General features: G+C 51.1%; 9 protein-coding genes across 9 annotated transcripts; 2 read left to right on the top strand and 7 right to left on the bottom strand.

Moving 5' to 3' along the window:
• Positions 1–720: 720 nt before the first annotated feature.
• On the top strand, positions 721–4504 carry N7443_001336 (cation-translocating P-type ATPase; the record flags this gene model as incomplete). Its single annotated transcript, XM_056881392.1, has 10 exons — positions 721–899; positions 954–1030; positions 1086–1625; positions 1697–1967; positions 2042–2282; positions 2355–2743; positions 2792–3140; positions 3193–3773; positions 3829–4146; positions 4204–4504. 10 exons carry the CDS (start codon positions 721–723, stop codon positions 4502–4504), a joined length of 3246 nt encoding a protein of 1081 aa, XP_056746630.1.
• A 997-nt stretch (positions 4505–5501) lies between these two features.
• N7443_001335 (transcriptional regulator SPT3) lies at positions 5502–7105 on the bottom strand (the record flags this gene model as incomplete). Its single annotated transcript, XM_056881391.1, has 3 exons — positions 5502–5507; positions 5560–6384; positions 6437–7105. 3 exons carry the CDS (start codon positions 7103–7105, stop codon positions 5502–5504), a joined length of 1500 nt encoding a protein of 499 aa, XP_056746629.1.
• An 864-nt stretch (positions 7106–7969) lies between these two features.
• dph5 (diphthine synthase) lies at positions 7970–8981 on the top strand (the record flags this gene model as incomplete). Its single annotated transcript, XM_056881390.1, has 3 exons — positions 7970–8104; positions 8203–8327; positions 8384–8981. 3 exons carry the CDS (start codon positions 7970–7972, stop codon positions 8979–8981), a joined length of 858 nt encoding a protein of 285 aa, XP_056746628.1.
• A 594-nt stretch (positions 8982–9575) lies between these two features.
• On the bottom strand, positions 9576–11605 carry N7443_001333 (putative MFS transporter; the record flags this gene model as incomplete). Its single annotated transcript, XM_056881389.1, has 2 exons — positions 9576–10723; positions 10780–11605. 2 exons carry the CDS (start codon positions 11603–11605, stop codon positions 9576–9578), a joined length of 1974 nt encoding a protein of 657 aa, XP_056746627.1.
• A 1563-nt stretch (positions 11606–13168) lies between these two features.
• Positions 13169–15354, bottom strand: N7443_001332 (arylsulfotransferase family protein; the record flags this gene model as incomplete). Its single annotated transcript, XM_056881388.1, has 3 exons — positions 13169–14998; positions 15060–15188; positions 15253–15354. 3 exons carry the CDS (start codon positions 15352–15354, stop codon positions 13169–13171), a joined length of 2061 nt encoding a protein of 686 aa, XP_056746626.1.
• A 1856-nt stretch (positions 15355–17210) lies between these two features.
• Positions 17211–18133, bottom strand: N7443_001331 (sulfotransferase family protein; the record flags this gene model as incomplete). Its single annotated transcript, XM_056881387.1, has 2 exons — positions 17211–17932; positions 17989–18133. The coding sequence occupies 2 exons, from the start codon at positions 18131–18133 to the stop codon at positions 17211–17213; spliced, it is 867 nt and encodes a 288-aa protein (XP_056746625.1).
• A 2258-nt stretch (positions 18134–20391) lies between these two features.
• N7443_001330 (AP-2 complex subunit sigma) lies at positions 20392–22325 on the bottom strand (the record flags this gene model as incomplete). The annotated part of the gene is made up of 7 exons (XM_056881386.1): positions 20392–20493; positions 20596–20826; positions 20881–20910; positions 20964–21003; positions 21111–21225; positions 21585–21653; positions 21710–22325. The coding sequence occupies 7 exons, from the start codon at positions 22323–22325 to the stop codon at positions 20392–20394; spliced, it is 1203 nt and encodes a 400-aa protein (XP_056746624.1).
• A 757-nt stretch (positions 22326–23082) lies between these two features.
• N7443_001329 (IST1 family protein) lies at positions 23083–24444 on the bottom strand (the record flags this gene model as incomplete). The annotated part of the gene is made up of 2 exons (XM_056881385.1): positions 23083–24225; positions 24424–24444. The coding sequence occupies 2 exons, from the start codon at positions 24442–24444 to the stop codon at positions 23083–23085; spliced, it is 1164 nt and encodes a 387-aa protein (XP_056746623.1).
• Positions 24445–24817: 373 nt separating this feature from the next.
• On the bottom strand, positions 24818–25597 carry N7443_001328 (FMN-binding negative transcriptional regulator; the record flags this gene model as incomplete). Its single annotated transcript, XM_056881384.1, has 1 exon — positions 24818–25597. The coding sequence occupies one exon, from the start codon at positions 25595–25597 to the stop codon at positions 24818–24820; it is 780 nt and encodes a 259-aa protein (XP_056746622.1).
• Between the last annotated feature and the right edge of the window lie 261 nt (positions 25598–25858).

Raw genomic sequence — 25858 nt, 5'->3', positions numbered from 1 at the left:
TCGAAAATATCCCAGTAATAGCCTGCAGCAGCCATCTCGGGAGAAATTGTTTCTATGGAAAAAGGCCTTAGGAATAGTGTTGCGGCATCTGTGCGTTTACTTTGAGTACCCCACCGATCGCATTTGACGTAGGTAGCAGGCGTCCTGGCGAGTTATACTCTCACCTTCTCTTTTCATCATTGCGCGAATCCGTTGGCTAATTACTCGCAGCTGGGTGCGCAGTAAGAGCGACAGTAGTAACCACGATTATCTAGACGTTGAGCGATTTACAACAGGGCGAAAGACGTGTCTCAGGCCGTGAGTCGGGGGCGCTAGCACGAACTCCTGATTCATGTTATAGTTATATGCGTGATTTTCTCATTCCACTCATCTTTTTTCGCTTGAGACCTATCTACCCACTAAATACGGTACGACAGCAGTTGACAGGATGTCTGATATTGCGCACCCCCACATCGGAAGCACGCCTCGTGGCCGACACATGGTCAGTGGCGCAGACGGACTACCTTATATGGGTGGACTCGTTTTTATTGGCTGCTCAAAGTCCCTCAACCTCGTGAAGGTGCCTTGCGCGGAAAATGGCCGACCTTGGATGATTTGAGGCTGTGACAATTCCCTTCATATGAGGGATAAAAAGCCTATAAATGGCCTCCTAGGCGCAATGTGGTGTTTTTTTTTACTTGGCTCATCTATTCCAGCTTATAATTACTCGATTCTCTTGCAATGGCGAAGCCGGTGGCATCTTTGTGCTGGAAGGACGCTGATGAAGAGGCTGCCGATCGTATCACGATAGCACCCGGTGGCATTGGAAGTGACATGAATCGGGAAAAGAAAGTCGATAGGCATTCGAGCCAGCGAACGATCGATCCGAAGTCTGCCATTCCTATTGAATATCGGAGCCTGTAACGTTCATCTTCATCTCGTCCTTATCGTCACGTCCAACTGATTTGAAATAGTTCCTTCGAAATCGAGGATGACGGTGAAAGAAAGCGGCGGTTCAAACGCCAAGGAGAAAAAGAAAAAATGGCTGAAGGTGAATCGCCTTTCCTCCGGGCAAGATGACGACCTAATTTGATATATCTGATCAGAATGGCAAAATATCGATTGGCATATAGTACCTGCTGAAGAGATCCAAAAACGCCTCAACGTCGATGCATCAGCGGGCATCTCCGAAGCCTCGGCTAAGGAGCGACTGCAGAAGTATGGTCTGAACAAAATTTCGCCGTTGCCAAATCCCTGGTTCTGGAAGATCGTCGGCTACTTTTTCAAGGGATTTGGATCGATTCTGCTCGCTGGTGGAATCTTGGTCTTTATATCATGGAAGCCCCTGGGCCAGCCACCTGCAGTTGCGAACTTAGCTTTGGGTATTGTCCTCATCGCGGTATTCGTCATTCAAGCCGTGTTCAATGCCTGGCAGGACTACTCTTCCTCCCGTGTGATGGCCTCAATCACAGCAATGCTTCCGGAATCCTGTCTTCTTCTTCGCAGTGGTTCCCGGGTAGAGGTTTCTGCTACCAATATTGTTCCCGGGGATACTTTGATCATCAAAGCAGGAAGCAAGATTCCAGCTGACGTACGTTTTATTGACGTATCACATGATATGAGTGTGGACAGATCTGTGGTCACTGGTAAGTATACTTTCAAGTCACTCGCTGGAGGTCGTCTGAGTACATGCATGCGATACTCACCACCAACATAGGAGAATCAAAGCCAACCAAGGGTAGTGTGGAGTCGACATCTGACAATTACCTCGAAACAAGATGCATCGGTCTACAAGGAACTCACTGTGTTTCTGGTAGTGGGACTGGTATTGTCATTGCTACCGGCGATTCCACGGTCTTTGGTCGAATTGCCAAGTTGGCAGGTGAGCCAAAGACAGGTCTTACTTCTATTGAAAAGGAAGTCCTTCGATTTGTGGCTCTTATATTTATCATCATGGTAACATGGATCATTATCCTGGCTGCTGTCTGGTATGTATCATCTCATTTTCTCTTGATTCCCAATTGACCGTGTTCTGGGCAAACAATGGCTAAGGTCTCTTCAGGGGTGGTTGGCTTCACAAGGCCCATCCCGACTACATCAATGTGCCTACACTCATTGTTGACTGCGTGAGCGTTGCAATCGCCTATATTCCCGAAGGTCTTCCGATTGCAGTCACAGCTAGTTTGACAATTACAGCAAACTTGATGAAGAAGAATCAAGTTTTATGCAAGTCTCTCAAGACCGTCGAAACTTTGGGCTCGGTGTCAGTCATTTGCACTGATAAGACTGGCACATTGACCAGAGTATGTGGGCATATTATCTATGACAAACGACTATTTCTGCAGTTTCCAGGTGATACTAACCTGCATTCGTAGAATCGAATGGCTGTTACAGATTATGCTGTGCAAGTAACGACATCCACATTGGATGCCACGGGTGACCACACAGCTGCAAGATTGGATCGCTCTGTTCTTCAACAACTGCAGGCCATAGCTGGCCTTTGCAATGCTGCTGAGTTTGAAAATGAATCGATCAAAGGTCCACTCAGTGAACGACGCATTTTCGGCGATGCCACCGACCAAGCTATTCTGAGGTTTTCAGAGAGCCTTGGCTCCGTCACTGAGCTGCGCAAATCCTGGCATACGATATTTAATCTTGCTTTTGACAGTAAAAACAAATTCATGATAAAAGCCATGAAGCCAGTCAGCCCTGAAGCTTCTGTCACTTGTCTGTCTCCTGGAGAATCCATGAATACTGACTCTATGTATGTCCTGTGGCTTTCATAAGTGACATTGATGCTGATCTCGTTTAGCTTTCTTACCATCAAAGGAGCCCCGGATATCTTAATCGAACGATGCTCGCAAGTTTTGTGCCCCGATGGCGAACTGAGACCCCTAGGCAATGACGATCTAGCGGCGATAAAATCCTTGAAAGATCAATGGTCTTCCAAGGGCAAACGTGTGATTCTGCTTGCGCGTAAGCTTCTCGCCCAAGACAGCTTACCGGCTGGGCCTAGCTCCTTGGAGTTTGAGTCCCACATGCTGCGCGAAGCTGGAAAAGGTCTGACATTAGTTGGCTTGGTTGGCTTAATTGATCCACCGCGGGCTGAAATATCAGAGGTCATTCGGATCTTACGTCAGGCCCAGATACGAGTCTTCATGGTTTGTGTTTTGTTCGAAAGCATGAGAGTTCAATATTAACCAAGAGGCATAGGTCACCGGCGATTTCGGACTTACGGCCTTGGCTATTTCCCGTCAGTGTGGCATTGTCGCCACCGATTCGGTCCATGATGCATCCGCTCTTCGGAAATATCCGACTACGAGCGAAAAGCACGTGGATGTATCCCAATCTGCCTTGCTTGTTAGTGGCCCGGATTTGATGACCCTGAACGAATATCAATGGGATCAGCTGTGCAGGTATCCTGAGATTGTGTTCTCTCGTACTACTCCTAACCAGAAGCTACGAATTGTTCGTGAGTTCCAATCGAGGGAAGAAATTGTCGGCATGACAGGAGACGGTGTCAACGATGCCCCTGCCCTTAAAGCTGCCGATATTGGCATCAGTCTCGCCAGCGGTTCTGACATCGCTATCGAGGCTGCTGACATGGTCCTGCTCGATTCTTTCGCAGGAATTGTTGAAGCCGTTCGATATGGACGTGTGGTTTTTGACAATCTCAAAAAGACTGTCGCCTATCTTCTGCCGGCAGGTTCATGGTCCGAGTTCTGGCCCGTGTTTTGCAATCTAGTTTTCGGAATCCCTCAAATCCTGTCATCTTTCTTGATGATCATCATTTGGTAGGCATACCCTCGAGCAACATTTGAATGCGCAGCTAACATGACTTCCTTTAAGTTGTTTCACGGATTGTGCCGCTGCCGTGGCCCTAGCATACGAGGCTCCAGAAGCAGACGTGCTCTTCCGCCCGCCTCGGCATCCAACCAAAACACGACTTGTCGACTGGAAGCTCCTGTTTCATTCATATGCTTTAGTTGGCATGATTGAGACAGCCCTCTCATTTACCATGGCTTTTTGGTACCTACAGAGGAACGGAATTCACTTCTCTGAGCTCTGGTTCAAATTCGGTGATTTGCCCCCGGGGGTTGATGCAGATTACTACACGGCCAAAGTCAACGAAGCAAGCTCGATCTACTTCATGAATCTCGTCATCATGTGAGTATTGATTCCTTGAAATGCAAGTCTTTCGGATTTTGCGCTAATTCTTCATAGGCAATGGTTCAACCTGATGGCAGTCCGCACGCGCTTTCTTTCGATTTTCCAGCATCCTCCAGCATTGAACAAGTTGACGCAGAACCTGTATCTGTTTCCTGCTATTGCATTTGCGCTGGGAATCTCGGTCATTTGGCTTTATGTTCCTAGCCTGCAGGTGGTCCTTGATACCTCGGCTATTCCTGCTGAGCACTATTTCCTCCCCGCTGCTCTAGGCCTTGGGCTTTTGTGTCTGGATGAAGGAAGAAAAGCTGCTGTTCGTCGCTGGCCTCGGGGGCTTTTGGCCAGGATGGCGTGGTAGTCAGCTCTGCAGGAAAAGCCAAACGAACCTGGCACAAAATAGCTTCTATTTCAAATATTGATGAAATATATCCAGTGACAAGTAGATGAACACCTGCAATAGTTTGGGGATGATACTATAGTTACTTTATTTCCGAAATTATATTTTACTACTTCAAGTTTGGTATATGTAGTTATAGGTAGAGCTACTTGGGCCTGTTGCTCACCGGTTTCTGTATAAAGGCGACCATCACTCAACTGTCGCAAGTAAGTGGAGCCGCTGACGTTTATTTCAAAACAGCATAGGCGGATGGGGTTGGAGGAAAGAGTAACAAAAAAAAAAAACGTAAAAAAAAAAGAAACAAGCGAGCGACGCAGGGATCGAACCTGCAATCTCTAGAACCGAAATCTAGCGCCTTGCCATTAGGCCAGCCGCCCACTGATTAGTAACAGGATCAAGTTTTAGTTATATGATGTCCGATCATAGGCTTGGATCCGGGCTCCCTTTCACTTCTCTCTCCCTTTTGCATGAGTATCCATTGCTAATTTCTAGTTATCTAAAATGAACAGGTGAACGCGATACTAAAGGATTCTCTCTGTGGAAAAAAGGCACGCTCGACCTTGCTGGTAGACCGCTATAGAATGGGAGAATATGCAAGCTACCTCTGAGAATGCTCTTTTGCCGCTAAAGAATTGGTCAACAATGGGATTCCACGTTGTTTAATTTCTTCCCTTTGACGCAGATTCTCATTTATGCTCATATCTGTTGTTTTTAACATAGGCCATTCATTAGGGCGACTACTGTCTCCTAGACCTCGACCTGACCCGGTTTACGTCATGAACGGTCGCTCTATACAGCGGAAACCAAGTTCCATACATAAAGTTACAACCTTTAATTCGTAAGCCTTTTAAATTTGCCCCGTGGGTATCATCCATATGTATTGCCAGAAACTCCCGCTAGTTATCATGACGTGAAAAAGCAAAAAGAACGTCCAACAACAACGTTCATGGAGAGGAAATTAGATCTGCACGGGATTGTCAGTAAATTGATAAGTAATCGTGAGTTAGTATACTGACCAGTCGCAATGGAAGACGAGCAGGTATGCGGGCGTTGTGGAGGAGCATCGCCACTGATTTCTGAGGCGTGGCCTGGAGCTTGCGATATGCTTCGCGAATGTGTCGAGGTTCGATCGGAGTGCGGCCTTCCTCAGGCGGATCGAACAGGCCAGTCTCGCGCTTGCGCTTCTTGGCACTGTCGCCGGCGTCAGGGCCACCGCGATTCTTCTCGTGGTCTTCACGCTCCTTGACCTTGAGCGCCTCTTCTGTAAGAGTCTGGACAATTTCGAAAGTAAGGAAACCCAGGATATCAACGATGTCGTCGTTGGGCTTGGACTCGGTCACAATGCCGAAGCCTGCCCACTCGCGGAAACGTTTGCTCTTCCGGTAGGTGAAGGAGGCCTGGCGACACTCGGACCAGAAGACGTATTCCTCTTTTGTCATGTGCCTGGTGCGCTCGTCGGCAGCAGCCAGGCGCTGCAGAGTGGCGTAATTCTGCTCTTCTTCCTCTTCGTCTTCTTCATCTTCGCGCTCCGGCACCTGTATGGAGAAGAAGCTGTTGGGGTCCCATGCCAGCCCAACCTTGGCTCGCTTGTTCTTTGGCTTAGCGGCGACATCCTGGGGGCCAGCAACCACACCAGCCGCATCATCGGCGGCAGCAAAGTCAGCTGCATCGCCGCCGCCCTTGTCATCAGAGTCCTTGACGTTTTTGCGGACATCCTTCCAGGATAAGAAGGTTCGGAGACGTGAGACCTTGGCCTTGTCGTGCCGAATCAAGAAAATCAGGTCATCGGTTGAGATTGATCGTGATCCACGCCTTGTAGCAAGTGCAGTGCTGCGGGTAAGCTTCAATGGGCTGTCAGCGATGAACGATGCGTCAAGTGGGAGAGAGCCTTACAATCTCGATCACCTGCTGGCGTGTAATATCTTCAATTAACGTCGTACTTTCAATGGATGGTTCGGCAGTTTCTCCAGAGACAAACATCATCTGGCGTATTAGGTCAGTAAGAGTCCATTTGAACATAAGCTCGGTCTCGTAGTTTTCTCTCAGTTCAATGGTCTCGGTGTCTTCCAGGTCCTCGGACGTAGCTACCGAGGTAGGAACGAGGGATTCAGAGCTGGCCACATCGGAACACTCGACCCCACCGTCGTTGGTTTCGTCCTCCGTCTCAATCCTCAGGTGTCTGACATAACCAGGCATGACAGATCCCATGGTCGAAACAGAAGAATGACTCGGCGTAGACAGAGTGTGTTCCAAATTTGATAGACGCGCAAACGTCTTTGAGGGAGAGCTTTCTAAGTCCCAAACTGACTCGCTGTCGGCCTTGTAGTCCATGTCTCTAGCATCAGGGCCACCAAAGATGCGGCTTTCCAAGCCGTCCTCGGGCTCTGAAGGGTTGTTTCGAACTCTATTGAAGACCAAGTTGCCAAATTTCCAGACCCAGCGAGGCTCGTTCTCGGACAGATTTGATGGAACCAGAGACTCAGCCGATTCGGTAGTGTCATGCCTATCAGGCGCGATGCGAACAATGCGAGGATCCGGTTGGTTTGGATCAGAGGAAGCCATATTTGAGTGACCAAGTCGAGGCAGAGGACCAGAGATAATCAAGTATCAATGTGGCAGTGAGCAGCACAGTATCACGAAGAAAGGTACAATGGTCTGTACTGGGGGCCAAGAAAAGAGCAAGAAATGCGCGATGCAAAGTGAGAGGTCGAGATGAATGGGAATGTAGAAACGTAAGAGAAGTGCAATGCAGGGTCTCAACATGGCAGCCGCCATCTCAACTCTCCCACTTTCGCATTGTGCAGTATACCCAACTCCATCTTATGATGAAAGGATTCCGCTGTTTAAGGCCAAGCGCCTCAAGGCAGTGGCGTGTAATTCCTGTCATGCCCTATCATGCGCCGCATATTGTTCGAGATATGTCCTCATGCCTATTGCGGATGCGGCTCAGACCCGAAACCCTATAGACACCGCGTTTCCAATGCATAGACAGCCAACGGCCCAGAAGCCACCAGAGAAACAAAAGACACCCAAAGGACCAAGAGACTCACGCCGCCAAAGAATGAGACCGGGAGGGGGTAGTACTAACCTGCTGGATCTCCTGCCGATACTTCGGCTGGCGTTCGGAACTCATAGCGACAGCCCCAAAAAAGAACCTAACACAGACACGAGGCGAATTATAAAGATACAGATAGCAAAATATTATGAGAAGTAAGAGAGAAAACCAAATATGAACAACGTGACGCGGAATAAGAGCAGGAGAAGGGATTCCGATTCCAATCCGGGGATTTGATAGCGATAGTCGGACATTCACTTCCTCCGCATCCAGGCGGTGGAGTCATTCTGCCGAAACTATTCTGCCCCGCGGTGATTAATTTCTCTTTCTCGATATCAGTCGTTCTCATCCATTCATTTATTCAATTCGCCATGTTGCACCTTGTGGGTCTCGGCCTTGCCGATGAGAAGGATATTACTGTCCGTGGGCTGGAAATTGTGAAGAAGGCGGACCGGGTCTACCTTGAGGCATACACTGCTATTCTGCTTGTGGATAAGGCCAAGCTTGTAAGTGGGCTTCTTTATGTTGCCTTAATCTTGCATCATGTTATTGCAATTGGCATCTCCGTGTGTGCAAATTAGTAATTGGAACTTTTACCTAGTAGGAAGCGTTCTATGGCCGCCCTGTCATTGAAGCGGATCGTGAATTGGTAGAGACCGGCAGCGACGACATCCTCGCCGGAGCTGATAAGGCAGATATTGCGTTCCTGGTTGTTGGCGATCCCTTCGGGTACGTTCTCAACCTCTGGCATTCAAAGGTTCTTCCAGGTTACTGACAGAACTCAGCGCAACCACACACACCGACCTCGTTCTACGCGCCCGCGAACTCGGCATCCAGACAAATGTCGTCCCTAACGCTAGCATCATGTCCGGTATCGGATGCACCGGCCTGCAACTATACAACTTTGGCCAGACCGTGAGCATGGTGTTCTTCCTTGACAACTGGAAGCCCTCGTCCTTCTACGACCGCGTTCGCGAGAACGTCCAGATCGGCTTGCACACCCTCGTGCTACTGGATATCAAGGTGAAGGAGCAGTCTATGGAGAACCTTGCGCGTGGACGCAAGATCTTCGAGCCCCCGCGTTATATGACCGTTGCGCAGTGTGCGTCGCAGATGTTGGAGACCGAGGAGACCCGCCAGGAGGGTGTTTATGGACCTGATAGTCTTGCTATTGGTGCTGCGCGGGTTGGTGCTCCGGACCAGAAGATGGTTGTCGGTACACTGAAGGAGTTGGCTGAGGTTGAAATGGGTGAGCCGCTGCACAGTCTTGTGCTGCTTGGTCGGCGGACGCACGATCTGGAGCGCGACTTCATTCGGCAGTTTGCTGTCAATGAGGAGACCTTTGATGCCAGCTACGCTAAGAACTATGGGGCGTCTTCATGAGCTTCCTTACATGGATTAACGATTTTTAAAATACACATTATTCTTTCTGGACTCGTGGTCTACATTTACTGAATGATATCCGATATAGTCAATTAATGGTCTACTATGAGATATAGCACAAGGACGCTGTCCCAATAGACTGTCATTGTTCTGTTACGTCTCGACCATCATCATCAGGTCAAAGACCCGAGCTCTAATTTCTAACGACCACAGATGTCCAATCCCAAATGGAAAAGCGATGGCGATAGACGAAAATATATGAAACAAGAAAAAAGACAGACAACGCCGCGATACATTAAACGAACATAAATGTTGCGAGAAGATCACAATGCAGGCAAGGAAATGGTATCCAAACGAGGCAAAAGGCAGGGCAAAATGCAGGTAGGCGGGAGAGGCCTAATAATCCAGGCCTCTCATCTTTTTGTCGCGAGTGCAGACATTCAGCGGATGGCCTGCACCAGCCAGGGCAAACAAAACAAAGCAACAAGAAGAAAACAAAAACCCGCGACCAGACCGACACCGAATGGCATGCAAAATGAGTAAAAGCAATGTACAGTTCAACCGGAGATGAACGAAAAGACACGTAACACATCACTAATGGCCATGGTCGAATTCGTCCTCCTCGCCAGGAAGAAGGATCTCGTGACCAGAGCCCTCGTACACGAAGATGGCAGCACCGCAGCCAAAGATGGAGACCAGGGCAATTAGCCACCAGGCAAAGCCAACCATGCCAATGTCCAGACCGTAGCCGTACCATGCACCCGAGAAGATGGGGCCGATGGTTCGGAAGGCAGATGACACGGACTGACCGATACCATGGATGGTGCCCAGGACCGAAGGGTGCGGTGAACAATTGTTGAGGAGAATGATGGAGGTCGGGAGGGTGAAGGTTCGGGCGGTGACCTGGCAGAAGAGGACGACGATGATCCAGAACCAGACCCAGGGTCCGTTGGCTTGTCCGGGAGGAGGGATAGTGGACGGGGCCAGTGCGATGTATGGTGCAAGGGCGTAGGCCAGCGGGAAGAGAGAAAGGAAGTATTGGTAGCTCTTGGCTGTACCAAGACGACCATTGATGGAGGGATAGACGGTGAATTGGAGGAACATGCCGATGACACCCAGGATAGCGGTAGCAAAACCAACACTCTGAGGAAGCATACCAAGACCACCAGTGAAGACGAAGGGTAGGCGCTGGGTGGGGGAGGCGGGGTCGTTGGCGTCGTAGCGGGGAGTCGAAAGGAAGAGAAGCCAGAGGTTGTTGAAGGCGCCCATCTGGAAGTCGAAGAAGGCCTGGGCGATAAGTGTACACAGTACGTTCTTGGTCCAGATTCTGCGGAAAGACAAGACACGCTTGACACGCATGGGCTTGGCCTTCTCCTCGAGCTCGTAGCTCTCCGCACGATCCATCTGGCCGGCCAGAAGGGGACCATCCTCATCGTAATCACGGAACGGAAGACGAGAGTACAGAGGGGAAGAGGTACCAACAACCTTCTTCACACCGCGGGCGAGGAATTTCATAGCGAATGAGCCCAGGCCAGGCTTGCCCTTGCAGGAGAGCAGGGTCTCTTCCAGACCGTAACCGACCAGGCATGCGCAACTGGTCAGGAAAACGAAGTTGGCCAACATGGGCAGGGAGTAGGGATACTTCTCCAACCATTGCACACCATCCGCGCCACCAAAGGACGAGTTAGGTCCAAACAATCGAGGATAGGCCTTGACGGGATCGGCGAACATGCCACCCATAACTACAAAAGTCAGTATGACCGATGTCGGACTCCACCAAGATAGTAGAACAGCTTACCAGGACCGAAAAGCGAGGCAATATTAAAGCCAATAGGGAGAATCAAGAAGGCGCGCGAGTGATACTTCTTCTCCTTGACATTCTCCGCAATCATGGTCCGAATAATACCAACGGTACCGTTGATCGCACCACCGAACGAACGCCAGAACACGGCCTGCGCGAATGACGTGGAGAAAGCAACACCAAGACAAGAGACAGCAGTACCAACCAGGCCGACCAGCAGCACAAATCGGCGACCACCCCACTCTGCATCGGCGACACGGCCCCAAGGAATGGCCGTCGCGAACTGGGCGGCGGTGAAGGCACCTTGGAGAATACCGGCCTGGGTCGCAACGTCGGAGTCCGAGAGGTTCTCGTCAAAGGACTTGAGCTGGTAGAACATGTAAGCCTGTAGCGAGGCGATCTGTAGGAAATCGAACACACGGCAAAGGCCGAGGAGGGCTAATTGGCCCTTTCGCGGAAGGGACATCCAAGTGACGGGGCCGGGACGGGCGACGGGCTCGGCGGGGAGCTCGCTCCCCTGCATCGCCAGCATCTGCTGCTGACTCTGGGAGCGCGAGCGCATATGGCCGCTCTTGAGGGCGTGGGCGTCCAGATCCATGGAGGTGTTGCGGATCATGTCGGGGGCATCGGGGCCGGGGGAATCTGGGGAGGAGGGGCCCTCGTCGACAGAAGCGAGGGATAAATTAGATTCGCGACGGCGTCGTTGAGGAACTTCGGAAGATTCGCCGCCGGTGCCCGTTATATGGTGATAGCCACTGCTCCAAGAGGTCGTACGCGCGTGGCGGGCATTATTCGATTTATGGTTCTGGGACCTGGCAGGCATGGAGGAATGTATGAGGTAAGCGAAGGATGGAGACGTATTGGGTGGGATTCACGACGTCAGGTTGCGCCCCCTTGGGTTTCACGTAATTTATGCGTAAGGGTTCGGATACCACAGAGGAATGGAATTGAAGGAATGGAAGGAAAGGAAGAAGTTAGAATGAAAAGAGAAAGAAAGGCTTGTAATTTTACTGCTCGGCTTGGCTGTCGATTGCTATTGAGCTGAAGGGAGGAAATTAAGAATTTATGCGCTTGGGGGTTTCCATACGAGGTGTACAATATCCTTGAAGGTTCCACTGTATGGAATGCGCTTGTCTGTCTTCTTTGATCTAGTATAGCTAGAGCTAGAGCTATATCATTTCATAAATTTTCTATCTGAATTCGACACCATCATCTCCAATTCTAGCCATCGCTATATCCTCCGTCGCATCTTCCCATGCTCGTATCCTGTAAGAGAATACGGAGAATACGACGTCGTTACAGATCGACAATGACGGGCTTGCGACGACCGCTCCACCCTCCCTACCGAGTCCACCGTTTTCCTCCCTGCCTTGGGCCATGACTCGCCAGTCCAGCCCGTGCGTGGCCGTGAGCCAACTCTTGGCATTCTATCGAGGAATCGTGGTGGAGGACCTATCATTAGCCGCTTCTAGAATTATCATTTCAGACCTTTTTGTGCTGGTACCCGCCCTACGTAACTACTTCCCCTTCTTGGCCTTAGCGCTGGCGGCTCTAGCGGGAAAGTCCTAGTGTCGGGATGTGAGAAGTTACTAGCCTGCTGTACAGTACGTACCGAGTAGAGCCCAACAGGCGAAAATTGACTCGTTTCTCCTCCCCCCTCCTGATCTCTACTAGGAATGATCTTCCGAGATACTACACCATGTAGCAGATTCTGGTACCGTTGTGGTGGTTCACGTTTCAGCCCCAAGGTTGCGTATCAGCTACATTAGATCCAGGATTTCGTTTCTGATTTGTTTCGGGGAAGGTCTTGGCTTTGACTGAGTGCTTGAGCTTAGCCCGAGCAAATGGCAAATGGGATGATTGACAGGGGCCTTGTCCACTTTTTGACCCCCCTGCAGTTGCTGCGGTCCGCTTCTAATTGCGGTAATGGATTCGCGTTCAACGACCCCTCGATCTATCGCTACAGCTTATTTTGTACACTGCGTACTGCGTACTGTATGGCCGAAGATCTCCACTTATACACGAATCTGGGTGAGAAAATCTCTGCCACCACAGCCGGGACGCGTACGTTTGCAGCGTACTGGGAAGAAAAGGGTAAAGCGCCGGTTAGGTCGGCTTTAAGCACCCTCGGGCCTTGACCTCGGGTATGCGTATTTCGGTATCGTTACAGGTATTAATTTCACATCTTATCTTTCGATCTTTTGTGTCTAGATTGAGATCCATATCCAGTAGGATGCAAGTTATGTTATGTACAAGGCTGGGCGTAGCCAGCCTCCCAAAAATGAGAATAATAATAATAATCAGCCAGGCAATGCAAAGGTGGGAATACACATGAGAAAAGAAAGTTATCTGATCCAAAGATCATCAAAGAGAGAGAGAGGGCCATTCAGTCCTCTCGCCCGTGTTCTTGTGGACTGCGATCTGCGAGCGCGAAGTATTTGGTATCTGAACTTCCCGCCCACCGTCGCCAATACCACCAGGGACGATCGGAGCTCCGCTGTGAAGGTTTCCGTTCCGCCATGCCGTTCAGCGGCTCAGATGACTCGTCGTCTTCACCCAGCCGGTCCGGCCGCCGTGGTTGATAGAACCGCCAAGCGAAGTACGCTCCAGCGAGGAGGGGGAGAACCACGGCGATTGTGGCACCTAAAATTACTAGTCCTGTTTTGAGTAGGTGAGCGGGAGGCGTTGCAAAACAGAATAAAAAATGATAAGGATAAGACTTACGTCCGTGTCGCCATCTGTAGTGGGCAGCCAGTGGCTCAGTAGTGTGTGGGAAGCCAGAGGGATAGGACCAGATGGCCCCATCATGATCAGGGTCGACCCACGGCACTGTATTGACGCCCACTGGCGGGATGAACGGCTTAGCAGCATCCTCACCGGGAAATCCATATCCAGGTGCGTCCAGACAGGTCTCGTCCTGGCAGAACTCGCGGAGCTCTGGCGAAGGAACAAAGGTGTACTTGATTTCGGACTTGCCAAGAACGGCACCCTTGCTATCAACTGCCTCGGCACGAGTCCAGAGGTAGAAGCTGGTGTGGGTATACTCGGTCTCGAACCCGGTCTTGTTCACCTGGTCCAGGAACACGTAAGGTCCGGTCATGTTGTGTGCTCCATAGAATCGCCAGCTCTGGACGCGCGTTGCGCCATTCCAGCTGACATAGAAGCTGGTGGGAGAATAAGGTTCGGAGGTGCGAGAGTAAACCCAAAGAGCTGGAGAATCGGTGGGGTTGCCATCCCACTCGAATTTCTGGGCACGATAGTTCATGACTGTGTCTTGGGCAAAGGATGCCCAAAGCAACAAGTTGCCCTCTTCATCGTGCTCGGACACGAAAGGATTGTTACCCCATCCGATGAAAGCGTTCTTGTTCGGCAGCCGCTGCAGGTTACCCTGACTGGAACTGATCAGATCATTGATACGCGGCTTGTAGTCACGAATCTGCAGCGCAGTATTATCCACATGGTCGATAAGAATGATCATACCGGCCGAGTAAGAATGCGTCTGGTTGTATCCGTTATACCCGTTGTTGTACAGCGAAAGAACCGTATGTGTCGCATTCTCATACAACCACCGCGCATCATGCTGCTGCGAAAAGCTGAAGTTGATATTGCGGAATGTCGGGTTTGATCCATGCAATCTCCAAATCACCGAACCGTCCCTGCCCGAGATCTTGTAGATGGCGCATGTGTGGCGCGAAGAAATGAGATAGTCACCATCATCGTTCTTGTCGATCGAGTTGATATGGAAGTAATCCCAGGGCTCGTGAACATTCAATCCAGTTCCCGACGTATCTGTGTGCGCAGGCCAGGTGTAGCTGGTTGACGGGTCGACATGATCGAGGGAGCGCCATTCAAAAATCACTTTACTGGTCTCGGTATCAATCTCCTGGAAAACACTCTCCATCAACCACCCCACGCCGGTTTTGATGTTCCATGGGGTCATGTCGAATTGGCGCTGCTGGTATACGGTCATGAGTGCGGTTTTGCCGTTGCCGATCGGAAGGAATTCGTGCATGTCGCTAGAAGCCATTCCGCCACCCGGCTGCACGGAGCGCACGATGCGGTAGGTGTTGTCCAAGATAACGCCATGCCCGCGGCAGTATCCTTTCTGCTGGTTTCCCTGGAAGAAACATAGGTGGTCGGCGCCGTTGTATTTGCAGACGTGCATGCCATGGGCATTCCCCGGCCCCGAAACGCCCCAACCGCTCCACACCAACTCCTATTCAAGTCCCAGTCAGTATTCCATTGCGCGCGCATCGCCGGATTTTTCCCAATCATACCCCTGAGTTGTCAAAGATGTAAGGACCCGGATTTTGAGCTTCATAGGGTGTGATGAAGATGTAGCCGGGCGCGAGTTTGCTGGGGTCGCTATGCTCGATATTCAAGACTAGGGGGTATATGTCGGGTCTCTTGCAATCGGTGTTAGATATTGAAAATCGTACTCTCTTTCTCTCATGGTGAGGGGACACTTACCGATTTGAAGAAGGAGACCTGCTCCGCGGCCACTGCCCAGGCGCACAGCAGCAGGCCGAGGAGCAGTGAGGGAGAACTCCTCAAGGAGTAACGGAAGGCCATAGAGATCGACCTTTACATCACAAGAATGGGACAAAATGTCTGAGTTATGCAAGGAGAGGAAGCCCAGAAAGAATTCCATGTGCGGGAAAAGGGTACGAGTACGGAGCCTATTTCAGTCAATCAGTCAAGATGGCGGAGACTGTAGCGGGGCGCCGCGTGCAGCACAGCGGCAATTGGCCGATAGCGCAAAGCATTGACGATTCAGATTCAACCCTCAATTGCTTGGTCGTCCGCTAGTGCAGTCTGCCAAGAAGGCGTATGCGGGGGCCTATCTATCGTCTATGAACTTCTACTGACCATCCTAGCTTCTCGGTGATCCTTGAATTTTGGCCTCGTGGGCTGTCAAGTTCACTAGTCCGTCCGACCATCTTGTGCTCCAAACAAGGTTCACCCTGATTGAGACTTCGTATGACTTCGGTAACGATGGTACGGTATTGGTAATTCGGCCTGCCCAGGCCACGTCATGGCTCGCGGCTAAAGGCCGGAGGCGCTCAGACTGGGTCTGAGTCGGTTTGACTGAAATTACCATAAAATAAAGAACGGGGCAGTATGTATAGTCTATGCATTAGCAGGAATTAGTATGACCTATCGTCGAAAAGGTGTACGCAGCAACACACGTACATCGTGAAGTTCTTGGCTAAGATCCGGGCACTCGCCACGTGTATGTGGCTCAGCGCAAATGCACTTTTCACTCTAGGGAAGGGTCCGTATTCCTTTGTACGCGCGGACAGAGCGGAGCGCAGACAAATACATTATTTTTCATTTTAGCTTTTCCAGTTTCCAGATTCTACTTCCCAGTTTCCGAAAACCCTTGTTCCTACAGATCAGATGAACCGTGTAGAACCAAAATCACGGTTACTACAGATCGCCCGACGCAAACAGGACACAGGTGGTCACTTTGGTGTAAGTTAGTACAACACCGGGATGATTCACGTAACACCGTGTCGATCAGGGTGCACCAACATAGCCCGAGAATATCCAGGGTAAGGTGCATGGTAACCAGGGTTTACATATCGGCCATAAGCTAGCCCCCCTAAAGAAGCTACAGTATCTTGATAGATAAGGGTTCAGGATGTCTCATTTGCTACGCAAGCTGAATACGTAGTCAGACGGAGAGGAACCGTTTGCAGCGAGGAACCGCCACATCCATCACGCCAAGCCGCTAACCAAGCCAAGCAATCTCCCTGGCGTTTGACATGCACACTACGAGTACGAGTTCCGTGGGTCTTCTTCAGGAAAATTACTCCGGTATCCTTCAGGGGTACGACCCCCAGCTGATTCACGATTCACGATTCATGATTCATGATTCATGATACCGCTTGCAGCCCTCTTTAGATACCAGATCCATGAGTTACAACTCCTTTGCCCTGTGGGATTCCATGCCAGTGGCAAAGCTACACGGAACTCTTAACCGCCCCTTGCTTGAGTGTAATGCACAGTAATAGAAAGATGTAACTCCTTTTTTTTCCCTTAGATTTCTGGCTAACTATGTCGCCATTCGATCTGAATGGGTCATGTATTTCCATTCCTTCAAGGTTTCCAAGGAAGATGCTTCAATGTGGCTTCAATGTGGCTTGAAATCGAGTCATGCAAAAGAAGGGTGTGCCAGGAATGACAGAAGGAAAAGAAAACAACCCCAAGTAATTTCCCAAAAATTTTTTCCAAGGACCAAAAAATAAAGAAAAAAGGAATCAAGTATGTACCACGAAAAATTACCAATTGCCAAAAATGGATATTATAAGCTGCAGTGGCCAGTTCAAAATGAAAGCAGAACGGGGAAATGGCCACGACTGCCGCTCCCTTCAGTGATGCCCGCACGCACTGGGGAGCGACGGATAATGCAAGGGTTCCGGAATTTAGCGGGAGAAGCGGGTGAAGTGCTTGAAGGCCATGGTGGCAGCGAGGCCAGTAGCCAGGAGAGTACCGCCAACGGTGACGGCCTGGAGAGCGGCGTTCATCATCTGGTGACGGTTACGGGTACTGCAGCGCTTGTAGAAGTCGGCCATGTCGTTACCACGGGGGAAGGGGGTGTCGGGAGTCTCCTCCTCGAGGAACTCGCACAGGGGACCCCAGCCGTCGTTGATGTTGTACTCCAGGAGACGCTCCTTGGGGACGAGGCTGCGGACCTCGGCGACGTGCTCCTCGTACACCTGCTTGCCCTTGCCGGGGAAGTCTCCGCGGAAGAAGGTCTCGAAGAACTTGTTGAGCATAGGGTAGTACATGCCGGCGGCCCAGCTAAAGTTCGACACAAACTTGTGCTCAGGATCGCTGACGCGCCAGAAGACGGTCTTCATGACAGACGCGTGCCAGGGGTCGACGTCGCGGGTGGTCAAGATGACCTTCGCGTTGGGGTAAGCCTCAATCAGCTCCTTAGCGAAGGCACAAGCAGGCCAGTCACAGACGGCCTGGCAATCTCCCAGAAGCTGGTCCCACTCCTTACGGCCAAACTCGCCCTCGCCATTGTACTTGGCGTTCAGGGCATCATGCCACATGAGGCAGTCCGGGGGGTTCTCTACACTGGCACACATCATGTGGTAGCACTTGGTGTAGCCCATGCGCTCAAGGGCCTTGCGGAGGGCTAGAAAGACAATTAGCTTCGTAATTCGACCGGGCTCGATAGAGGCTTCTACTCACAGGCAGTACCGGTACGGCCGACGCCGAGGGCCAGCACCTTCATGGGCACAGTGCGGTGGCACTTGCGACGGTCGATGTTGGTGTCATCGGTGAAGATATCAGTCATGGGCTGAGGAGCCAGGTTGTCGGAAAGAACAAGAGACATGATGGGCGTATAGACTCAAGTCTTGGAATAGTAGAGTATAATCTGACAAGATGAGGAAATAGAAGAGAGTGGATGTGCAAGAAGGAGGAGCACTGGGTGGGTATATAAAAAGAAGGGACAGACAGTAGAAAAAGTCTAGAAGGGGGGAAGTGGGTTGTAAGAGGGTTGGACGATACGATACGGTGATAAGGGGGCGGGAATTCACAAGAGAAAAAAAATACCAGAAACAGATCCTCACTCAGATCGATTGAACGGATAGGTAGGAGAGTGGACATCTGTCAGAGGCTTTGCACCAATCATTAGAGACGAACCGGACTTTCACAATTCAAGGGCAGCGAGACCCCGCGAGTGGCAACGTTTCCACTCGTTCTATCTGGTCTTGGCTCTGTCAATCCTTTCCCTTGCAATGGCCTATTGTAGTCTCTCATTGACCGGGGTATTTTTGGAGGTGTTCTGTCACATGGTTCGGATCGACGCGAGTCAACCAACGTCGCCTGTCTCATATTGTGTAATGGCGGACAGCTCGGCGGACAAGTATAGAGGTGAGGCGCAGATGGTACAGACGTCACAGGCTGACGCAGGGGATTGTCAGGGGGGGGCACCAATGGTGGAGGTCCGGGCAAGCCCAGGCGTGTAATTAACATGCCAAGCCTCGATGCGTACGCAGTTTCGAAACTCGGGGATCATCCTGAATTTCTGCCGGCTCTTTGGGGACGATCCGTGCCCATAGTGGGCCTGATTGGTGGGGCTCGGCAGAGGGCAACGCGTACATCTTGAAAGGTGGAGATTCCGATTTGGTGATTTGGTGAACTTGGTGAACTTCTGAAACTCAATGCGCATAAATCACATCCGGCTCGTCAGCATCGTACCTGTGTAGACTTCGTTTGGCATTTGCATGTGTCAACCTGATGGTAAAGATCCGACGGTCGCCCGTGGGCAAATTGAGGCAAATTGAGAAATGCCGATCAGCGTCAAGAATCCCGGATCCAGGGGCACCTGGTGCCTCTGGATCCAAGGTCGGCTCCCATGCACGGGTCAAGGCGGACAGCTCCACTCAGCTCCGCTGATTGATTGTTTTGAGTGATTGTGCTCGTGGTCGAGACCAGAGCGGGACGAGTTCCACATGCCAAGAAACACAATATACCCTCAACAGATGATCAACGCGCTCCTGCTCAGGGTTTTGTCCGATAAAGGCCGTGACTCGGGTCTGCTCGATACGTTCAGGGCGCGGAAGACGCTCGACCGAAAAAGGGCGCGCCGCCAGCGCCACAAAACATTTGGCGAACTCGGTCTCGGAGATTGTACCGCTGGAAAGAGGAAGTGTGGCCCGGCCAATAGTTCCCCTGTTCTGATCGTCCCATCCTGCTCACATCGGGATTCATTTTTGGAAACTACCTCAAGGTAGGAAGTGGAGGGTTGATCATGACAAAGGTTTGATGCGGTGTGTGCCGAGTACAGTGTAAGTTCTCAAAGGTAGAGGCTGTGGTGCGGTCGTAGTACGATTGATGTCTGGGGTTTGAGTTTTAGTACGTCGTCGTGACGCGGGGTGTCATCTTATCCGAGCATCATCATTCTCGATCCCAAGGTAAAACTGTAGTGTGTGAGCATCAAACATCATTAGTGGAGAAGCAATTGTAAGCGAGAAGGAGAAGAAGAGCAAAATCTGACTCAGGGTCCAGTAGGGGGAACAGGGTTCAATATATGGAGTGTGCCAAGCCCACGATGTCGGGCTCGCCATCGATGAGCACAATCACCTCACACGACCTCACGACCGTTTGGGACATGCTATGGGACCTTGATGTTGATTTAAACATTTCGATCTGATCTGAGCTTAACCTGCGGTCCGTTTGGACCAGCCTTGGGCATCGTCCCCGCTGGAATGTGCAGACGGCAAAGATTTCGGCAGTTGTTGACTGCAGCCTGGTGTAGCCCTAAAGGAGACCCTGAAAATGTCAGGGCTCAGTGATTCAGGGTCTACGCTCTTCATGGAGATTCAAGAGAATACGAGCCTTGGCAATGACACCCAGTTGGCTGAAGATTTCGACATTGGTCCCCAAAGTGGTGGCATTTTCCATATCTATGACACTTGCTCTCCTGAACGCCCCAAAGCACGGAAAAATTACATTCATTTCGGCGACAACTGTGGCCTAGTAACCCCCTGAACTCCATGCAAATGACTTGTGTGTTGATGCCATCCGCAGTGCATCAATGTCCAGGTCCATTCTGGTCAGGACTCTGAATCAGGCCCCCCGTGGGCCTTATTCCAACTTATCCAAATGTTCGAGTCGCGTGAGTACAACCTGCTTGCTCGTCTCTTCGATCTCGCCTGCGAGAAAGACCTCGTCGAGAATCGCGTAGACCTAGATCCGAAAAGTCAGTATTGGGGAAAGATTTTTGTTGGCCCAGCCACGTGCTGTATGCAGGCAGACAGCAGTCCATCTTCTTTCCGTCCAAGCACGCACCTTGTAGAAGTTGAACACCAGATCGAGTTCACACACATTGCCGAAGAACTGATCTAGCACTTCGACGAAGAAGTGGATAGCTTCGAGGTACGCCAACTCGTTGTCATTGGTGTCCACGCAGACGCAGAAGAACAACCCCGCGTATCGACGGTAGACAACCTTAGTGCTTCTGCGGAACTCGACGAAATTCGACTGGTATTTCTGATCTCTCGGTGCGACAAGACGATGGACCTAGGGCGGTCATTAGCGGGTTGCGAGTCGGGCAGTCGGAATGTGGGCACGAACCTCGCCTTTGAGCTTTACTTTCTCCTCATCCTGGACGCACAGTTAGTACTTCGTACTTGTAGATTAGAAATTGCGATACTCACGCTGTACGGTGCGTACCACTTCGCCAGGCGCGTTTTGCCCCTATACCTGCATCAGCACTGTGGACGCCCATTGCTCCCCGAACATCACTCACTGGCGATTCTGAACAATGATAAATGAGAGAACCATCTTGTGTACCAGGGATTTACCTGGCCAGCATCTGTATGACCCCGCGATTCAGTGTTGGGGCGTAGCTCTGGATGTTCTCCGCAGATTCCGTTATCGCGAAGCTCCCCTCCGTCATATACTGCCGTAGTTCACCGCCTAGTTAAGTATTAAGGTGAAGCGCGTGATCGGTTGCAATAGGAGAAGAACTGGATTTTCATTGAAATAAATTACAATCAAATGGCACGTTTGACTAATGATTGCCTCTTCCAGACGATTGTAGCCAGAAATAATCCTAGCGGCTATCCACTGGCTGGTAGACGATCTTTCAAGAAAAAAAGTGTGCGCGAATCATGGAGAAAGGCAACGGGAAAGTATAGAAACAGGCATTAGGCGTAGAAGTCGTAAACTCAGTCGTAGCCGGGTTAGGTATAGGGAATCGTTCGGTACAATGGCCCAACCCGGATTGCGTAGGGGTGGCATTATATCCGGCAGCGCATATGGCACGGGAAACACACGATTGGCGACAGGCCGGAGGGTTATGAAGTGGTCGTGCTCATGCGATTGAATAGACTTGTCAATCGGGCCTATGCAGAGATTCCACATTAGCAAGATACCTCGGAGAGAATCCCATAGGGCATACATACCGTATAGCTCACTGGGGTCGCGGGCGTCGCGGGTGTCGCGGGTGTCGCAGGAGTCCCGGGCTCGGTGGCGCTCTGTTCACTCTGTTCACTCTCTGCCACATAGCTCTCGTCATCGTCATCGTCATCGTCATCGTCGTCCTCTTCAGAATCAGGATACCACCTATCCGGATCTCCATTATAAACCATAAACCAGCCGATATGTTCCCCGGGCGCAAGACGATCGCGCAACGCCTCCAGCGCCTCCGTCGCGTCGTCCGTCAAGCCAGAGCCCTGCTCGACAACGTCCTCAATATTCATGCCCGGCCCTGCACTCTCGGGCGTGCCGCCATCGGGAATGGTCACGACCTTGGTACTGACATAGGCAAAGGGCTGAGAAACGGTGGTGCTGGACTCGTCGGCGGGATCGTAGTACTCGACAAAGCGCAGCTCCGGTAGCCGAGGCATGAGGTCCGATTGTGTCCGTTTCAGCGACTCCGTTACCAGCTCTGTTGTCAATGGCTGCTGGAGGTATTCGGCGGCGGCTTCTTCTAGATTGTGTAGCACGACGTACACACGGATTCCTGTGAAGCCCTCTCGGGGCCACCGGAATCCGTGGAGCATGTAGACAGGCATGGAGGATAGGGACTAGCGAGTGAGGGAGATCGGACCGGATTGGCAGAGTTGAGGGACATTCGTATATTAGATTGGCGGCATAGTTGGGAGGACGTAGAAGTGATGTATCGAATGTGCAGACTCGTGTTGGATGATGGGTCCCACCTTTTTAGTCTAACGGCCCGACCGTTGAACGCAAAACAAAACGCTGTCAGCTCGACAGGGGCTTCCCGGCTTCTGTTTTGTGCCTTGGTTTGACTTGCATAGCAATCGGAGAGTTACCTCGGTTCGGAATGGACCACAACCGTACTCAATCCCCGGTTGGGAGGTTTAAAGTTGTGGAATCTGAGATCGCGCCCCGATCCCCGATCGAGTGGGCGATCGAGATCGGTCGTGAGGCTTGAGGCTCAATAACGTCTCGGGTTTGTGAAGAATACATCATCCAGAATTTCTAATTTCTCGAATTCAATAGCTACATGACCCACGGTCCTCCAAGTCGTGAAGTCGCCTGTCATAGAGGAAACATGCATGTGGCTGGGGACGAGTTCGATTTTCAATCGGATGAGCTAAAGGTAGCGCAGGGGCCAAGACCAGGGAAAACAAACGCCCGTGCAGATGCAGATGCAGATGCAGATGCAGATGTAGATGTAGATGTAGATGTAGATGTAGATGTAGATGCAGATACCCCGAAAAAAAATTATCTTGATCAATTTCATGTGTCCTCAGGCACAAGATACTACACCGAGGCAGCCAGACACAAACACGGGGCCCTACAGATTCACGGTTTTCTCTTGAGGTCTGCAAATCTTCGCGTCAACTCGTCAAGTTCAGGGATCCCGTTACTGTTCTTTCTCGGTCCTGCTTGGCCTTGGGCTGATTTTGTATCTCCCTCCCCGGGGATCTTGACATGCGGGTTGGGATTATCAGTTCTGGGCGCTGGTGGCGCGACACTAACGGGACTTCGGCCGGCTGCGAGTCCGCGTGGGGGTGTGGCTTTGTTCAATTCACTAGTCTCTGAAGCGCGCCTCGCTTCGCTTAGGTCCGGTCGAGATGAAGTCTGTTTGTTCGGCGTCGCCGGTAGGTCCCCGCCCTCGTCGGCACCGCCTTCATCTTTCGAGTCCACGAATTCCGGTGGCGCATCGCCGAGCTCTGCCTGTACATCCAGGTCTTCTCCACCTTGTGGCCATGCAACACCGTATGCTCTTGCGATCTCCTGCAGATAGCTCTCGACAAGCTCTTGTCCGGGTGGTCGGACGCGCAACCCTTTCAGAAGTCGATCCGGGACCTTGATGGAATCCACTTTGTTGTCCTGAGCCAGCGTCATAAACTCCTTGCCATATCGTTCACCCAGCATGGTCCGAAGCATAGTGAGCTCGCGCAACTCGTGCGGGAAGCGATGCCAGGCGTAAAAGATAGCAACGGCGGCCTCATCTAGGGCAGTGTCCATATAGGGGTCTTCCTCACCCGTAACCGGGTCTCCAGAGACCTCGCCAGGACTGGCAGAAGCTGCGGGACTGGTCTCCTTCTTTTGAGACCCCCCAAGCCAGCCGAACCCGAATCGCGAGCCGCTGCTCTCTGTGGGTTTCACTCCTGCAGCTGCGCCAGCTTGTGCCATATTGTGTTTCTTGTATTGTTCCTTAGCGCGCAATCGCGCGCGTGTCCCCGACTCTCCGAACGCGAGTTGATCCAACACATTGGCCCGCGCAAGTAACAGCTCACAGTAGAGCTCCACCATTTCCATCACCTCGACTGCAATATCAGTCGCGATAACATTCTCGACTCGGATGCGTGCGGAGGCTTCGCGGCCTTCGCTGAGGAGTTGGGAAAGCTCGCGACGCTGGACGACGGATGACGCGGTGTCCTTCTTTTGGACTAGGCGGAGGCGGGGGATGAGGAGGCGAAGAGTAGATACTAATCTAGTCTGTGATTTCGTAGTATTAGCGTCTCAATGCTCGTATAGTCTGCGCATTCGTTCCCGGGAGTTCGAGGTGGCGCGGCATGATGGGGCAATGATAACAGTGCGGGGTAAAGTTCTACGTAAAGAGCTTCGGGATACTCGTCCAGGCGTGCCGGAATATGTAGAAGACAAGGTAATGGTCGATTTTGAGGGGAGACTCACTGTTTGCGCCGAAGGAGGCATTTTGAAGAGTGTTGGCTGAAGGATGAAGGGGGAATGTTGGGGGTGAAGCGGGGGTTGGACTCAGGCTCCCGTTAGATCCAGTCCGCTTCCAGTCTTGCTTTCTGCGCTCTTTCTCAACATGACTTCAGATATATGATCCAATTTGTACTCATTTCAGATTTCTAGTCTTGTAAAGTATCACATTCTTTTAACTTTGACTAATCCATGCGTAGGTCTACTCTTGGGGTGATTCCTAACACCTGAATGACTGGAATATGGAATGGAACATCTCCTGGAACATAAAACCCAATACTAACTGAATACTAACTGAATTATCATTGAATATTCAAAGTCTATCATACAGTACTAAATTCTAGAGAATACATGGGACTTTCTAGGAAATAGGGTTCTTCCGAGATTGAGCATCCGCATCTTTCATCTCACCACGCTCCTTGACCTGTTGCGCGATATATGCTCCCACATCCGAACCTAAGCCATTGAACCCTTCAATCACGCCCTGGCGATCACCCTCTCCCGATTCCTGACTCATCTTGGCTTTACCTCCAATACTCTCAATCGTGACTTCAATGCCAATGATAGCCTTCTTCATGATATCAATATACCGCTCAGGAGCCTCCGAGACACTCCAAGGTTCGGGCTTGCCGTCTCGACCTGTATACCCCATAATTGAGGTTTCACACATCTTAGAAAGATCATCGATCTGTCTCGATAGGTATTGAGCAGTCTCCTCTGCAGCTGAGTCGTAGTAAATAGTAGCCTTGCCGTAGACCTGGGCAGCAGCGTAATTCCAGGTCGGTACGACCTTGGCAGTCACCGGCTTAGTCTCGGTGTAGAACTTGGGAGTCACATAGTGATGGTATTGATTTGTGAACAAGATCATCACGTCCTGTTCTAGCTTTGTCGTATTGGATGCGGACTCGATCATGGCTTTGCTTTGAGGGTTTGCGCGGGCCATGTGGCCTCGTAGTCGGCCTTTCACTGGTGCCTCCGGGTCATCGCTGATCTCATCTAGTACCCATGGGATATGGCTGGATTGGATGAATGGGTGGGATGGTGATGAGATGGCGGTCGTGAGGACACCCAGGGGATTGGCCTTGATGAATTCGAAGAGAGCCTGAATGGAGGACTCTGCGTGGACTGCGCGCAGATACATGGCTGCGATGAGGTGAACACTAGATTGAAGAATGCGTCAAAGTTCTCTAGGGCTTCAGGACCTTTTATGTACAATTTGGTTCTCGGGCGAAATAAGACGATTCATGCAGGCTATCATTGGTTGTCTATTGGTGCGGGGCTTCTTGTTGGCTCCGTTCGCCGAGCTCTGGTCCCTTTTACAGGTACATAATCGAATCATCAGACTCCATCGCACGCCCTATGACTATCTAAACCCAAGGAGGAACTCATAACGAGATTTGGA

This window comes from Penicillium atrosanguineum (assembly GCF_028827265.1).
Source record: "Penicillium atrosanguineum strain IBT 20685 chromosome Unknown utg000001l_segment0_segment0, whole genome shotgun sequence".
In the NCBI taxonomy this organism is placed as follows: domain Eukaryota; kingdom Fungi; phylum Ascomycota; class Eurotiomycetes; order Eurotiales; family Aspergillaceae; genus Penicillium; species Penicillium atrosanguineum.
The sequence above is the reverse complement of the archived record's forward strand: the minus strand, read 5'-3'. Positions and strand labels throughout refer to the sequence as shown.